The sequence below is a fragment of the Canis aureus genome, chromosome 31, assembly GCF_053574225.1.
Source record: "Canis aureus isolate CA01 chromosome 31, VMU_Caureus_v.1.0, whole genome shotgun sequence".
NCBI lineage: Eukaryota > Metazoa > Chordata > Mammalia > Carnivora > Canidae > Canis > Canis aureus.
This window is the reverse complement of record NC_135641.1, coordinates 20855333-20872319: the sequence shown is the minus strand read 5'-3', so window position 1 is coordinate 20872319 and position 16987 is coordinate 20855333. Positions and strand designations below refer to the sequence as shown.

The following is a 16987-nucleotide window of genomic DNA, read 5'->3' as shown; positions in this document are numbered from 1 at the left end:
TGGTAATATATATATGCATAAAATATCTATCTATATATGTTTTTTTATTGAAGTTTGATTTGCCAACATATAGTATAATACCCAGTGCTCATCCCCCTTCTAAAAGTCTTCTTCTCTGGCCACTCTAGCCTTCCTCCTAACTTTATATCATACACACACTAAATATATATAAAATCTAATAATGGTAATGCCAGAGTCCTGCTGGAATGCTGGAATCTCAAGGACATTTAAGAAACTGAGTGAGAAAATCCAAGACCCTTTTTAGAAGGTAGGAAGAGTGCAAGGTGAGAGTACTTGCTAATGAATGCTTCAACCCTACCACCCATCATATCTTATTTGTTCTTAGTCATCTGCAACCTAATTTCTTTTAGACTATTATTAATTCATCTAACCTACAAATATTTAATGAGAATTGGTGAGATAAGCAGAAATAAAGGTTGCTACCTGAGAGTGGAAAGAAAGGGATGTGTCTAGTTCCCAGGCAAGAGTACCAACAAGAGGCTGACTTGGGGCATTACCTGGAGTAGACAGAGCCACAAGGGGTGTCCAGAGAATGTGGGCCAGATCAGAGAAGTCAAATTTATCATCCACCAAATCCAGGGAAAGTTTGAGGCTGGGTGTGGACAGCAAAAGCCTGCAAGGAGATAGATGAATACTAGAGCAAGACAGGAGATAAGGAGATAAGGAGCAAAGGTATCAGTGTGAGTAGGCCAGTACTTGTGTGTGAACAAGGTGGAGAAATATAAAACTCCTCCCAGAGGGAATGAACTCAATACTGTGTGAAGGCTGAGGTGGCCAGGCCTGGAAGAGAGATTCACAGTTCATGTGCATAGAGGATATTGTTTTGGAACTATGGGCCTATTCTAATGCTCAGGGCATACTAACCAGCATCCTGTGTGACCCACGCACCAAACCCCCCAACTCCCAGGAGCAGAATTTCCTGCCAAGCTCCACCCCTTTGGCTTGCTTTGTGGTTAACTCTCAGCATTGAGAGAGATGACTTGTGCGGTGTCATTAGAAGATTTGAGCTGTTGGATTTGGCAGGATATAACCTGACATCTTCTCAAAGCCCCACATCCCATGTAAAAGGGGCAAAACAGAGTTGCCTTGGAAGTATGACTTTTTCCATGTCAAACTGAAGTTGTTGGCCATTTCCACTAAACTTCAATAATTGAACAAGGTCCACATTTTGTGGGCAGATAGGAGAGGCAGGTGTCAACTGAGACCAGATGAAGTTTTTTTCCTAGTCAACTAGCAACTATTACATTATTATTATATGTGAGTGTCTAGCACTTACTATTCAGTATCTGTCACTTTCTTGCTTCTGGTCACTGCCTTGGATTAGAACCAGATTTTATTAATATGTTAATAAACTTAAAATTATGAATTAATAAATTAATATAAATAATTAAGTTATAATTAAAAATTATTGAGATTTATTACTTTTGCTTTAAATATATAACAGCAGCTTGAGATACACACAGAATTTAACAGTTGTTGCTTTGGAGAGGAAAGGTTGATGGGCAGGGGACAAAAGACTTACTTTTTCCAATATGTATCCTTTTGTATATTTTGGATTTTGTATCATGTATAAGTATCACCTGTTAAAAATAAGTTAATAATCATATGATCCAGTAATAGCACTTCTGGGCATTTACCCAAAGAAAACAAAAACACTAATTCAAAAAGATATATACATGCTTATGTTTATTGCAGCATTATTTACAATAGCCTAATTATGGAAGCAGCCCACGTGTCCATTGATAGACGAATGGATAAAGAAGATGTGGTGTGGGGCTCCTGGCTGGCTCAGTCGATTAAGTATCTGTCTTCAACTTGGGTTATGATCCCAGGAGTCTGCTTTTCCCTAAACTTTTTCTACCTCTTCCCCAGCTTGTGTATGCTCTCTCTCTCTCAAATAAATGAATAATTAAAAAAAAAAACTTAAAAAGGAAGATGTGTATATATATAATGAAATATTACTCAGCCATAAAAAGGAACAGCATGGATGGATCTATAGGGTATAATGCTAAGAGAAATAAGTCAGTCAGAGAAAGACAAGTACCATATGATTTCACTTATGTGTGGAACTTAAGAAACAGAAAAAAGAAAAAAAGAGACAAACCAAAAAACAAACTCTTAACTACAGAGAACAAACAGATAGCTAACAGAGAGGAAGTGGATGGGAGATGGGAGAAATAGGTGATGGGGATTAAAAGTACATTTATCATCATGAGCACCGAGTAATATATAAAACTGTTGAATCACTATATTGTACAGTTGAAACTAATATAACACTTTATGTAAACTACAGTGGAATTAAAATAAAAAAACAAAAATATAGTTAATTAATGTTTAAAAGCTGCAACTCAACTTCTTTAGCATTTAATTTCCTAAATGAAAGATATACTTCATATGCCATTCTCCTCACCTCAAATCTACCAAAAATTTGCTTCTTTAAATTTCTTCTAAGACAAACTATGTTTTCCTTTCTCTAGGATGAGCTGAAATTACTTGGAAAGCAAGGGACCACATTGCTGTCGTGTATTCAAGAACCAGCGACCAAAAGTTCCACCAGCAAACTCAATCCCAATGAACTAGAGAATGTAGCTACCATTGAAAGGTGAGTGAGAGAGAAGAGAATATGTAGAACTCCATGATCTGAAACAACCAAGAACAATTGGTACAACTACTACTGGGTTTTAGTGGAGTCAAGAAAGAATAATATTTGAGTAGTTATCTAAAGGGACACTTGCACCCCAATGTTTATGGCAATCATGTTCACAACAGCCAAACTATGGAAAGAGACCAGATGTCCATTGACAGATGAATGGCTAGAGAAGATGTGGTATATATAACAATGGACTACTACTCAGCCATCAAAAGAAATGAAATCTTGCCATTTGTAACAATGTCAATGGGATTAGAGGATATTATGCTAAGTGAAATAAGCCAATCAGAGAAAGACAACTATTATATCATTTCACTCATATGTGGAATTTAAGGAACAAAACAGAGGATCGTAGGGGAAGGGAAGGAAAAGTAAAATAAGCTGAAATTGTAGAGGGAGACAAACCACAAGACCTCTTAATCATAGGAAACAAAGTGAGGGTCACTGGAGGGGGTAGGGGTGGGGGGATGGGGTAACTGGGTGATGGACATTAAGGAGGGCACATGATGTAATGAGCACTGGGTGTTATATAAGACTGATGCATGGGCAGCCTGGGTGGCTCAGTGATTTAGCGCCGCCTTCAGCCCGGGGTGTGATCCTGGAGACCTGGGATCGAGTGCCACATCAGGCTCCCTGCATGGAGCCTGCTTCTCCCTCTGCCTGTGTCTCTGGCCCTCTCTCTCGCGCACGTGAATAAATAAATAAAATCTTAAAATAAAAAAAGACTGATGCATCACTGAACTTTACCTCTGAAACTAATAATACACTATATGTTAATTAATTGAATTTAAATAAAAATAAGTTAATAAAAAAAGTTAAAAATAGAATAAAAAAGAATAGTATTTGAGACAACAAAGGCAAAAAGATGGTATCTGTCTACAGAGATGTTTTTATGAAAATGCTTTTCCTTCCTTTTGTGCCATACTCTCACCCCAGGATTTCAAAAGAGATAGTAGTATGTATTTCTCTTTATTTCCAGTTGTATGTATTTATCTTTATTTTCCAAATTTATTCCAAATTTCCAACAGTTTGGTTGAGTGCTATGCTTTACACACCTGTCATCTCAGGTAGAAAACAAAAGGCACAAGGGTAAGGTTGCCTGGTGGCACATTTCAGAGCATGGCAGCTATATGCAAAGTCAAGTTTCTGCCTAGTACAGAGGGTGTTCTGATTAAAAGATGGAAAATGTGGGAGTGAGCTGAACTGTGAGAAAGTCATTGGTGACAGAGACTTGTGTAAAAAGGAGATTCACACAGTTCATAACACTGACTGGAAACATAGGGGTTGTCTACGTAAGCCTACATGCACTCCTATGGAAATAAACACTAACCACAATGTAATTTTCTTTCTTTCTTGACAGGTTATTACTTCAGTTGGATGAGACAGAAAAAGCCTTTAATCAGTTTTGGTCTGAGCATCACTCAAAGCTTAACCAATGCCTACAACTACAACACTTTGAGCACAATTTTTGTGAGGTGTTATTTCTTATTGAATTCCTTCCGTGGTTCAGTGACTTCTGGTTGTCTCTTCCCCCTTGAATTCTAGATATTGAGTGTTCCTCTTCTCCCTAATCCAGCTCCCTCCTTATACCCTTGTTTCCTCATTGATCATCCTCTTCTTCCTTTTTCAGTGGGGTAGCAGTGTTCTAGAATCCCATTTTCCTGTTGGCACACATGATATTTCTTGCCTGGTTTCTCTTCCTTTTTGATTGATAATCTGTGAATGTAGCTTTACTGTTTCATCTCCCTGTGTCTCAGCACCATACTCCCCTCTCTACCCCTGCCCTGAGCTTAATATAAAAGCTAATGACCTGTAAAGAAAAGTGTATATATAGATACATAAAAGTCCTGAATCCTTTTTGGATTTTCAAGTTTTCTTAGAGGTTACAAACCTATCTCCAGAGAGGTGCTCGTGGCTTATTTCTGGATGTTTTAATGTGTCTTATAGGTTAAGCTTGCCCTGGACAATTTGTTGGCAGAGCAAGCGGAGTTTACAGACATTGGAGACAGTGTGATTCGTGTGGAGCAAATACTTAAGGAACACAAAAAACTGGAAGAAAAAGGCCAGGTTTGTTTCTTGGTTTTTATAGACTGGGAAGGAAGTTGCTGTGTATAGTGACAGATCATGCCACTCCTTGTTGGAAGGCGGCTGATGGACACAACCATGCCCAAATCCTGCCTTTTCAGTCTTCACTGTCACCCCAGCTGGGGTGAAGTTTCCAGTAGACTTGCCGTCTGGTACAAAAGCAGCAGGAGAAAAGGTCACAGTGGACACATTATCTACCAGCAGGATATGGGGGTGGGAGTTGGTGGTAAGGAGAGGAAATGTGAAAAGGGGAAACCAGAAAAAATACGGGCTAATTTTATGACAAACAGAATGGTTAAAAGGGGTAAATGGGTCAACATTAGTTCTGCTGCACCACACAGTTGGTGAAGCTTTCTCCTTTCTCATGCCCCAAGAGTTTTCAGAATCAAACCTGTAAAAGAATATGTGTTTCACAACTTTCATAACAGAATGAGACAGTTTATCAGATCTGCACGCCAGTCATTCTATTTTAAGTCCTTACAAATTTGGGTTATTACAATTTAAGAAAGCTGAGTCCTCTCTTTCTAGAGAAATTCCTTTTTGCTATTCTCAAATTAGATTCTCTGTATTTTTGTCTCTTGGGGACTAAGTCCTTAATGATTAGCACTTCCTTTCTGAGCTTATCTATATGCATATTTCCCATGTGGTAATTTTGTAGTATTAGAGATTTGCTTCTCAAAGTGTGATCCTTTGACCAGCGTATAGATGTCACTTGAGTTAAGAGCTTGTTAAAAATATGGAATCTCAGGCCCCCTCTCAGAATTAGAATCTGTGTTTTAATAAGATCCCTAGGTGATCGACATGTACATTACAGTTAGAGATATATCTCCCCCACACCCACCAAAAAGAGAAATAACAAATGTAAGGCAGGTTCACTGTGATCCTAAGATGTATCAGTTGTAGATTCTGAACTAGAGATGCACCCAGACTCTCACTCAGGAATCCCATCCTTCCCTATGAGCCCTCCTTCTGTTACCAGTGATAATTTGACAACTAAACTTTTTAGTGCTGTAGGCATGAGTAATCAGAAACATTTATCAAACAATGAAAAAAATTGATTTACATGTTTCTGATGACTATGTGTCTCAGATTCTCTAAGACAGTACCAATTTTATGTAATTTTAGGGTTTTTTACCAAGAGAAATCCTTATTAAATATAGATACTATGTATTTTCACTTATGTACATTCATGTATTAGGAAAAAAGCCTCAGCAAGCCCAGTCCTTATTTTTGGAGTTTGAAAAGTATGGTCGTGGCATACATATGAATGAAAGTAGCTACTGACCTTCCAGGAAGGTGTTCATTCATCACCAGGTATTCCTTGTGCTACATTCTGTGGATATGGTGGCAAGCCAGACAGTTAAAACTCTGCTGTCATACAGTTTACATTCTACTGGACAAAGAGATGAGTAAAAAGTAATCAAATAACTAACTAACTCTTTTTCAAATAAATGAATAAATCTTAAAAAAAAAATTAAATAGTGTGGCTGGATCTGCATCCACTTTCTCTCTTCTGCCCACCTCCTTGGACTTGAGATCTTTGGTACATACTTTAAAGATTGCTGACCAGAGCTAGGGGAGAAACCTATGGTCAAGGGATACAGGAATGCTCTGTGAACCCATGGTTGATCTTTCATAAGCAAAGTACCTGAACCAGGCAGACTGACTCACAGCAGATGACCTGCAGAGCCCATCCTGTGCCTTTATTTATCCACCCTATTTTTAATTTATTTTCTAAAGGATGCAGTAGATATATTTCCCTGCCTTTAGATGAACCAAACAAACTATCCTATCATAAGCAGGACCTTTTTAACATGTTTTCTTTTTTTTTTTTTAAGAGTTTATTTATTTATTCATGAGAGATACAGAGAGAGAGAGAGAAGCAGAGACCCAGACAGAGGGAGAAGCAGGCTCCGTGCAGGGAGCCTGATGTGGGACTCCATCCCGGGACTCCAGGATCACGCCCTGGGCCGAAGGCAGGTGCTAAACCACTGAGCCACCCAGGGATCCCTTTAACATGTTTTCTCTCAGATTTCTAAAAGGCAGTATTTCTTCAGATGATTTTAAAGGCTTGGCCACTTTACATTTGTCCTGTAAAGTGTTAAAGGATATCTGTTTAGAGTCCACCAAAACCTGCTTGGGTTTGTCCTTCACTCAGCATTCAGGGGTCACCTTTCCTCCCAGCATAGCCACTCATTGATATCGGGGTTGTTGCCAACTTCCTTATTCTGTATAGTGATATCATCCTCATGGGTAACCTCTGAGTCACCTCACTAACCAGATTTCTGCATGCTAATTGAGCCTGTTTTTTTTTTTTTTTTTTTTTTTATCTTGTTCTGGTTTGATGGTCTAGCAATTTATTTATTTATTTTTATTATTTTTATTTTTATTTTTATTTTTATTTTTAATTTCAAAAATCCCAAGCAGGCTCCACAACCTCAAGATCATGACCTGAGCTGAAATCAGGAATGGAGTGCTCAACTGATTGAACCATCCAGGCAGCCCTAGTTTAACAATCTTTTGTTTTAATAATCTTCTCATTTCTAATTCTGAGAAATAGTGATGGTTTCAGCCCCCACTCTTATTCTTTAAAAGCAGACTTTGCTGTTGAGATTTGGCTGTAAGACATGCTAGCTAGGGCCCTTGGTGATGGATCAGTAGAGAGCAGCTAAGGAACAGGCAGAGGAACCAACCTGATTTTACTCTTGACCTCTCCCCACAAGCCCAGGAGCCAGCAGTTACAGCATATGTCCAAGAAGACTTGGAACCCAGATCATTAACCTCCCAGGGATGTAATCTAGTAGGAGGGGCATGCCCTTTTTTTTTTTTAATGGAAATTTTTAGACACACACAAAAAGTAGATCAACTAGTACAATTAACTCCCATGTGCATACTCAGTTTCCACAACCATTAACTTTCTGCCTTTCTTGTTTCATCTGGCCTCACTTCCCCACATGTGCATTCCATTCCTATGCCATTATCTGTGGGTTCATTCTGGGTTCCTTGACACAGAGCATCACCCTTCCTCATTGTTTTCTTTCACAGTAGACACTTGCATCTTTCATCTGTCATAGCAGTAGATTCTGGGGAAAAATAAGCTGTTATTACAATAAATAAGGATTTCTGAATTACGTGTTGCAACTTGACTATCCAGCCTTCTGGAATTTTCAGCATCAGAAAGGTGCCAGGCCAGCTTGTGATCCGAGCACCAGATTTCAGCCATTTCTTTCTCCTTATTTCTCTTTGACTTTTGTGGTTTTGTCACCTGATTTTCTTCAGCAGAAGCTGAAGACTAAGAAGCTGCAATTTGAAGGTTTTACAGTAAAGTTCTTTGCAGGTGCCTGAAGGATTTGATAGTCATGGCTGTGCAGCCATCATTTATAGCACATGCAAGGAGGCCAAGGGGGCTGAAAGGTGACAAGACACAGGCTTTAGAGCCAGACAGAACTGGATTCAAATCTCCACTCTAACAACTACCAGCTATGTGCCCTTAGTCCAGTTTCTTAGCCTTTCTGAACACATCCCTTCATCTGTAAAACTGATATTAATTGTTCCCTACTTCCTGTGAAGATGAAATGAGGTAAAGATTTCATGAGGACTAGAGGGTAATAGTCAGAACCTGGAAGCTATTATTAGTACCCTGAATGAGTGATCAGTTGAGTGATCTTCCAGCCATCCAGTGTGGCTTCTGAGTTACTGCTCATCTCTTCTCCAACATCTCAGTGTTTTAAGAACAGTTCTGAAGGCTGAAATGCTGCATGCCAAGTGAAGGGCACTTGGGAAATATTCTGTGGTGAAGTTCCCTGGGCCCAGAAATGTTGTGCTATTCTTAATAAATTTGGCAGCCAGACTTAAAAAAAAAAAAAAAAAAAAAGAAGTCAACAGGTTTCCTTGCCAAGTTTTCATGCTTCTATATTTGACTAAAGTCAGACAGGTTTGATCAACCAAATGAGGCCTCTTAGCTCAGGCAGAACAGATTCAGCTGTTTTTCTCTGTGTGTTGATCAGAACCAGATTCTGAAGCCAGAGTACATGAGTTTGAAGCTTGGCTCTTCCCTTTCCTACCTGGGTCATTTTTGCCTCTACTTCTCTTTTGTTGAACAGGTTCTATGTCAAATGGTTTGTTGCAAGGAGTAAAGGAAACAATTTAAGCATTTGGAATGGTGCCTGGCATACAGAAAGCTCTCAGGGAATATTAACTGTTGTCATTAATGTCACAGAGGTAGTGGGACAAATTCTGTGCTACAGAATGTTTCTTAGGCTCAACCTGCAGTGACCAAGCAGGTCTAGTAAGAGCGTCACATTCATTGTTGTTTCATTTTGCAGATATTTGTTGATGTCCTACTATGCTAAGTCTTATTCTAAGTTATGAGGACACAGCAGTGAGGAAAACAGTGAAACATCACTGCCTAAGGAATTAGCATTCTAACCTTTTCTCAGGGATAGCAACCCGTGTACCTGGCCTTTGCTGGGCAGCCTGAATGCACTGGGCATTTATCCCTGAGTTCTTTTAAAATAGCTACTGCTTGATTTGTGTCACTTTATTCCCATATCATTACTCAGTTTTGTTTTGTACAACAATCATTTATTCCTAAGTACCTAGCTTGTACCATGGACATTTTAAGTTGAGTAAGAGCTGGTGCATGCTCACAAGGGTCTGCTGCATAGTGCAGGTGATAGATCAGCGATCACAATACAGGAAAGTACATGCTCTGATCAAGAAAGGGCACAGAGCATTAAGGGAGCACAGAAAAGGAGGATCAGGGTAAAATGGTGGAGTTAGAGAAAGCTTCCTGGAGAGGATGCACTCTGAAGGGTGATGTAGAGTTAGCTCCAGGGGAGTGTAGGTGCATCAGGAGGAGGTGGATAGAGATGTGGGGGTGGGGGTGGCGAGAGAAAGATGGGGCTTTCTAGGCAGAGGGAGCAAGTAGAGAAGGAAAGCTGCCTGAATCTTTGGAAAGCTATGAACAGGTCATTAGTTGGGTTATAGCAGAGGATTGAGGTGAGGAAAGGGGAGAAGGAAGAGGCTCAGGTATGAGCCAGGTGATGAAACGCCCTCTGTGCATTGCTCAGAAGTTTGAGCTTTTCTTTTTCTTTTTTTTTTTTTTTTAAGATTTTATTTATTTATTCATTAGAGACACAGAGATATAGGCAGAGGGAGAAGCAGGCTCTCTACAAGAAGCCTGATGCGGGACTCTATCCCAGGACCCCGGGATCAGGACCCGAGCCAAAGGCAGACCCTCAACCACTGAGGCACCCAGGTGCCCCAGTTATATTAAATGTTTCTGCACTTCTTGGATGGCACTTTCTGAGTGAGCCTTCCTATACCCATCCCATTAAAATAGAAATTCCTCCACCAACACTCTCTACCTTCCTTTCCCTGTTTGATCTTTCTCCATAGTACTCATCACTAAGATATGATGTAATCTACACATCTAATTGTTTATTGCCTGGGTCTCCTATTAACATGTAAGCTTCATGAGGGCAGGGATTTCTGCTACTTTGTTTACCACCAAAACCCTAAGCACTTAGGACAGTATTTGGCATATGGGAGGTCCTCAGTAGTATGTGATAAGTGAATTAAGAACAGTTAAACATGGGGGTGCTTGGGTGGCTCAGTTGGTTAAGCATTTTCAGGTCATGATCTCAGGGTAGTGAGTGAGCCCCTTGTTGGGCTCCATGCTGGGCATGGAGCCTGCGTAGGATTCTCTTTCTCCCTCTCTTAAACAAACAAACAAACAAACAAACAAACAAACAAAAACAATGAGACGTCCACTTAAGTGTCTGCCTTTGCCTCTGGAATTCCAGGATCAAGTCCTGTATTGGGCTCCTGCATGGAAGCCTGCTTCTCCTCCCTCTGCCTGTGTCTCTGCCTCTCTCTGTGTCTCTCATGAATAAATAAAGTCTTAAAAAAAAAAGGGGGGGTGGTAAACATGGCACATGTGGTTAGAACAAAGCAAGCCATGCAGAAAGAGGTAGGAAATATGGTTGCTGGACAGATGAAATCAGAGCAGACTGGGATCCTGTGAATTGCAGGAAGGGGTTTAGATAAACATTTCTTAAGTCTCATGATCCCCCATAGAGTTGTTCAAACCAGATCTTACTGATTTCTCAAATTCAGCTGACTCCACTCTCTCCTCAGCGCCACATGTCTGATCCTTTTTACTTTTCCATTTAGTTGACAGCAGAATTCAGAGTCTCCAGTTCTGGTCAGTATAACACTTCATGCTCTTCTGGCAAAAACTTATCACAGTTGTCATAGTTGAATTACTGGTATTATTTGTTTGATTATCTGAGCTCTCCATTAGGCTGAAAATCATAGCTTGTTAACACTATATCCTCAGTGCCTAGCCCAAAACTCAGCAGACACTTGAATGAGTGACTTGCTCTTCTTCAGAGTCCAGGTGACCCTAGACTAAGCTAGACTTCCTGGAGACCCTGGCCTGCCACAGAGTTTTCCCAGGTCCATGGTTGTGACTCGCAGCCTGAGATCCGACATCTCCCTAGGCTCCCTCCAGATTTTGAGCATGCAGTAGACAAATGTCAGCTTTACCATGACCTGGCTTCTGATGCTTGGCTATGGATGTTCACAGGAGCCCTTGGAAAAGGCCCAGCTGCTTGCAATAATTGGGGACCAGCTCATCCAAAGCCACCACTATGCAATGGATTCCATCAGACCGAGATGTGTAGAGCTCAGGCACCTCTGTGATGACTTCATCAATGAAAACAAGAAAAAACATGACATTTTACAAAAGTCTTTGGAGCTGCATAGACAGCTGGACAAGGTGAGCACAGTGAAGCCATGACCATGATGTTTGCTAAATTTTCTATAAAATGCTCTTAATCATATTCATCATCCCTGCCCCCACAAAATTGCTGAGAGGATAACATACTTCATGTGAAATAGTGCTTGAGAGGCATTAAAAACACTGTGCAGATTCTAGGTCATAGAAGTATTGGAGGTCAAAAGTACCCCCGCCATCCCACCATATCCCATTAGAATGAACAAATGGTCATTTTCCTTTATGTAGCCCTAGACTTAGAGTATGTTTTGACCTGGCCCTGTGGGACATTTCTTGGTTCCCCTTCAGGCAGAGAACCAAGCACTATATTTGCAAAGTGCTTCTCCTTATATGTAGTCATCAGATTATGAATCCTTTTGGAGACACTTAAGTAATAATGACCATTATACATTTCTACCATTTATTGAGCACTTACTATGTTCCTACCAGAAACATAATTATATCATCTATTTAATCCTCAAGACAACCTAGGATAAAGGTATTAATGACATTATTTTATGGAGACAGAAACTGATATTCAGCATTTGATACATGAGAACCAGTTTGCTATAACTGTAGACTCTCTAAGGTACCATTCTGGAGACTTAGATTCAGTAAGTCTAGGATGATGCCCAGGAATCAGTATTTTCACCAAGTTTCCGGGTGATTATGGTACAGGTGGTACAGGGATGACGCTGAAAAACTGTGGGATAAGTGATTCCTCATGACTACACCTGTGGTAAAAATAGGGAATTGAAGATGAAGTCAGGACTGCCAAATTCCAAACCCCAGGCTCCCTAGACTAGACAGCAAAACTATGCAGATGGCTCACAGGGAAGGGGCACAGCTTCTGGTGCCCTTCAGTGGTGATCTCTGAGACAGGTGCCTGGTCAGCAGGGGCATGACTTCTGGAGCCTTCCCTGTCAGCTATTTGCAGGCAGCATGTGGCTCATGGCCGTGAGTCAGCATGCTCCAATCCTGTAGCTGTTTCTCTCTGATGGCTGGGGGCACACACCCAGGCTGTTTACATCATCCCAATGCCAAAAGGATTGTAATGTCAATGAAATACAACTGTTCCAGAAGCAAGTGGCTCAGGAGGGCCTGGTCCACAGACTGCTCTGTGTGTGAACTCTGCAGGATCAGCTGCTGTTTTCCTCACTCCATTTCTACTCCATAGTTAAATAGTCTAATGTTAGTGTGTGGAGTGTGTGTGTGTGTATGTGTGTGTGTATGTGTCCCTGCTCTGACTCTCTGGAAGACCCCAACTTAATGTTTTCTATGAATCTAGGCATGATGTTTCAAGAGAAAGTTTTCATAGTGTATGTCAAAGCATGATTTGCATTATTTTGAAAATCCAAAAATGTAGGAAGGAGGAGAAGGAAAAGAGTTAGTTATGGACACCTACACATCCATTCCCCTCCTCATCCCCACATGGTGGTAATCATTAATGTTTAAATATCTTTATTATGTTTTGTTATCGTCAAAGTAGTACACATTTAGTATAAGGAATTTAAGGAAAAAATAAAAACAAATGTAAATTGGCTATAATTTTCCCCCTTAGAGATAACTACTTTGGAGTGCTTTGTTTTGCTCTTTTCCCCCTGGATAGTTATTTTACATAGCTCTTCAGGTCACATGGTAAATGGAAATACAGATATACTTGCACTAGCAGCTTCTTTCCACATAAATATTCAGGCAGCACAAGGGCCCCTATCTTTCTGTTTAATCTTTTAAAAATTGAAATGTTAGAATTCATCACCTATTTGACTTCATCCCAGCATTCTGGAAAATTTGAGTATTGCTGTCCTGAGTTATAAAGCTTTGCATTCTTGGATGCTTCCCTAGGAAGGACAAATGCCAGTAAATGCAAATGTGGACAGAGGAAAGTAGTGTTTTTGTTAAAAAAACATTCCCTCCCCTAGGAAGACATGCACAGGCCAGGTCTAATGCCTTGTCAACATATGCTCTTATAATCAATTAGGACACAAGATGAGTGGCCTAGAAGGCAAACTCCAAAAGTCATTAGTTACATTTCTCAATGGTTAGACCAAACCTAAGAATACGTAACTTTTCCTCCTTTGGAGATGTAGCAATTACTGTCAGTGTAAAAGAGAAGAACGTTTATACAATTCTTTTTACTGACTAGTTGACTTCCTAAGAAATGGACAGATGTAAAATTAGTTTGGGTTTGTCCACCTTATAGTTGTATTGACAGTGGTTAGACCTAGAACTTTATTCTGTCCCAGAACAATTTTCCATTGCTTCAGGATCCTTCTAGACCACATATGAGCTCAGACCTCCTTGATGGTTGTGGTGGCTGAGTTGTGGTCAGGCTGATTACATAGAGCACTGTGTTTCTTTTGAAAGGTCAGCCAGTGGTGTGAAACAGGAATCTACCTTTTGGCTTCCCAAGCTGTAGACAAGTGCCAGTCACGAGAGGGGGTTGACGTTGCCTTGAATGACATCGAGGCATTCCTGAGTACGGCGAAGGAGTACCAGTTGCCCAGCCACATGGAATTTTACAGCCAGTTTGAGTTGATACTCACCATTGATGTAAAGGTAATATTTCTGGGTTATTTTCATCTTGCAGTTAGAAAGCGTTGGGGGACCTTTTGCCTGTTACGTAAGAAAATCTGTACTGAGCAGGCTCACCGGTTCCAGAATTCTCAGGTGGCATCTTAGACTCTTGGTTTGTGCTTCCTGGCAAACTGACCCTTTGTGATCTCACCCAAATACCACCTTCAGTCATTCATTTCTCTCCAAATACTCATGAGCATCTCTGGTGTATCATGCATTGTGCTGAGGACACAGCAATGAGAAGAAATAAGACATGGTTCCATACCTGATGAAACTTAGTGGGAGAGGCTAGCATTAATAAATGTCAAACACAAAACATAAGAATATGTACAAGCTGAGATAAGTGGTCTGGAGGAGAGATTTAGGATCCTGCTGGGTATGTGACAGAAGAACTTGGCCTAGACTGGGAATCACTTGAGCCAAAGCTTGGAGAATGAGTAGAGATAATGGGGGAGCCTTTCCAGACCAGAGGTAATAGCATGTGCAGAGGACACAGGGCTGGAGGGAAGCTGGCACAAGTGCAGAACCCAAAGGTCAGGATGGCTGGAATACAGAGAGCAAAGGGAGGGTGTTTGGGGTGATATAAGAGAGAGGCAGATGAAGCAAGGCTCTGTGGGCCATATTAGGGAGTCTGGTCTTTATTCTAAGAGCAGTGGGAAGCCACTGAAGGATTTAAGCAGGGGAATAACTTGATTGGATTTGCATTTTGAGAGGAGCATTCTGTTATGAAATCAGAAGAATTATGTATAGTACACCTTCCTCTGAGATTCACATCACCTTGTATGTATCTTTCCTATAGGACCTTATTCTTTTGAGTCACGGAATCTAATTCACATTCTTTCAGGGTGCACTTGTGCCAGCTTACCTCTAGCCCTGTGTCCTCTGCACATGCCATTACTTTTGGTCTAGAAAGTCTCCCCCATTATCTCTACTCATTCTCCAGGTCTTGGCTCAAGTGATCCCCAGTATAGGGAGCATACTCAAAGTGATTGAAGGAGTTTGATGCAGGCACTTTTTACAAAGATTTGGGCAGGATTTGGGGAACCCAGTAGGGATGGTGAAGGTCCCTGGGGCTAACAAGAAACAGAAAGTAGTTACCAGCCTCAAGGCAAAGGAGATCCCAGGAAGCCTCAAAGGCCTCAAAGACAAAAGAGATCCCAGGAAGCACTGTAGCTGTGACTGTGAAAGATGCTTTAAGAGCTATGGCCTTGGGCAGAGGGATGAGACCACCAATGGGGAAATATATATCCCAACTGTCCTTGCTCCCTGTCTTGAATTTCCTGGTGGTGCTACCCATTGGCCAAACCAATTAAAAACCCATAGGCATGTGAGCCTACTCAACAGAGTCTTTAGAGGTCAGCTTCCTGGGACACAGAGCAGGGAAAAGAAGATGTAGTAGGGCAACTAATGGGGAATATCCAGCATATATAACTTTTATAGTTAGTTTTTATGGGATACCCTGAAGTCCATCCATGGATTCAGGCTAAGAGCCTTTGCTGTAATATGTTATATACCATACTGCATTCTACTTATTTACTTAAATGTCTGTCGTGCTTATTATACTGGGAGCTCCTGAAGTGCAGGAGCTTTATCCATCTCTGTATCCCTGTGCCTAACCTTTGCCTGGTGTCCAATCCGTATTTGTTGAGCAAGTGGTGGGCAGGTGGCAGAGTGGGTCAAGTACAGTGGGGGCAGCTCAGTGTGGAGTTGTACCTTAATGATGTTCTTTCTCTGAAGCCTTTTGGTGGTAAGGTATGAACATGGTAAGGGGTGGGGGATGGATAGGCAGACACCTTCTCGCAACACAAGGACCCTCTGCTTCCTTGCAGAAGGAAGAAAGAGAAGCCCCATCTGGTGTAGGTTCTACACTGCAGACCTGGTATTGGTAGCTCCAGGTCAGATTCCTATGGCAGAATAGTCTCACCTAGCTCCAACTCCATTAGCTGCTCAAATTAGTGTATTCAGTCAACCAGGGAGATTTGTGGCCACAGCTGGTGTTCTGGCCAACTTCAGCAAAATTCCTAGCCATACCACCTACCAGGAAATGAATAAAACTTCATAAACCATCTTGGAAAACAGGCAGAAATATAGGGAAAGGAGAGGATTATAAGATAAATAATTTTTTAAATTCTATATGTCAAATGAATCAAACTATCCCCAGAGCCCATCTTTTGATGGGTTTGAAGTAAAATTTTAGGTTATAAGATTTAAATATCCTGTTGTATCAGAGAAAGTTCTATCCACTGAGGAGTAATGACTTTGTTGTCAAAACTAGTACTCTACACATATAGAAATATTCCTAGATACATGTTAATGTAGATATGGTACAGACACATGTACCTTTTTATTTTGACAGTTGAAATAGTCTAGAAGCAATGAGACTTCCAGTGTCAACGAGCACACCTACCCCTAAGATCTTGGTGTCTAATACCATTCTTCAATAAAAGAGACCTGAGCTCCTTGGAGAAATGGCTGATTCTAGGGCTGGGACAGGGAATATACAAGATGATCCTAGAGCATCTTGTAGTAGCAGAAGGAACTATTAAAAACAAAACAACAAACCACAGTGATGGGACATAGGTGGCAATTGAAAAGAACTCCCCATGGCCAATAATAGAACAATTTGAATAAATATATATGATACAAATAAATGATGGAATAAATAAATGGGGCAGAAGAAACTAACCTCCCATGTAGAAGAATTCTAAATTATTTATGTAGATACTTTGCCCTCAAGGAGATAGAGCAAATTCCCCAACCCTTAAATATGGGGCTGTACATAGTGGCTCACTTTGTCAGTACAGGGAGGGAGAGACAAAAAGTGATGTTATAGTGAAGTGACTTTACACACACGACCTCAGCCAGGTGACCAA

At 40.8% G+C, this 16987-nt stretch overlaps 1 protein-coding gene across 4 annotated transcripts in view; it reads left to right on the top strand.

Moving 5' to 3' along the window:
- MCF2L2 (MCF.2 cell line derived transforming sequence-like 2) overlaps positions 1–16987 on the top strand; it is a 236259-nt gene that overhangs the window by 105780 nt on the left and 113492 nt on the right. For all 4 annotated transcript variants that reach the window (XM_077879819.1, XM_077879820.1, XM_077879821.1 and 1 more), the window contains 5 exons: positions 2499–2623; positions 4032–4146; positions 4619–4738; positions 11349–11540; positions 13905–14096. In XM_077879819.1, coding sequence (XP_077735945.1) covers positions 2499–2623; positions 4032–4146; positions 4619–4738; positions 11349–11540; positions 13905–14096 — 744 coding nt within the window. The remainder of the gene's footprint in view (positions 1–2498; positions 2624–4031; positions 4147–4618; positions 4739–11348; positions 11541–13904; positions 14097–16987) is intronic.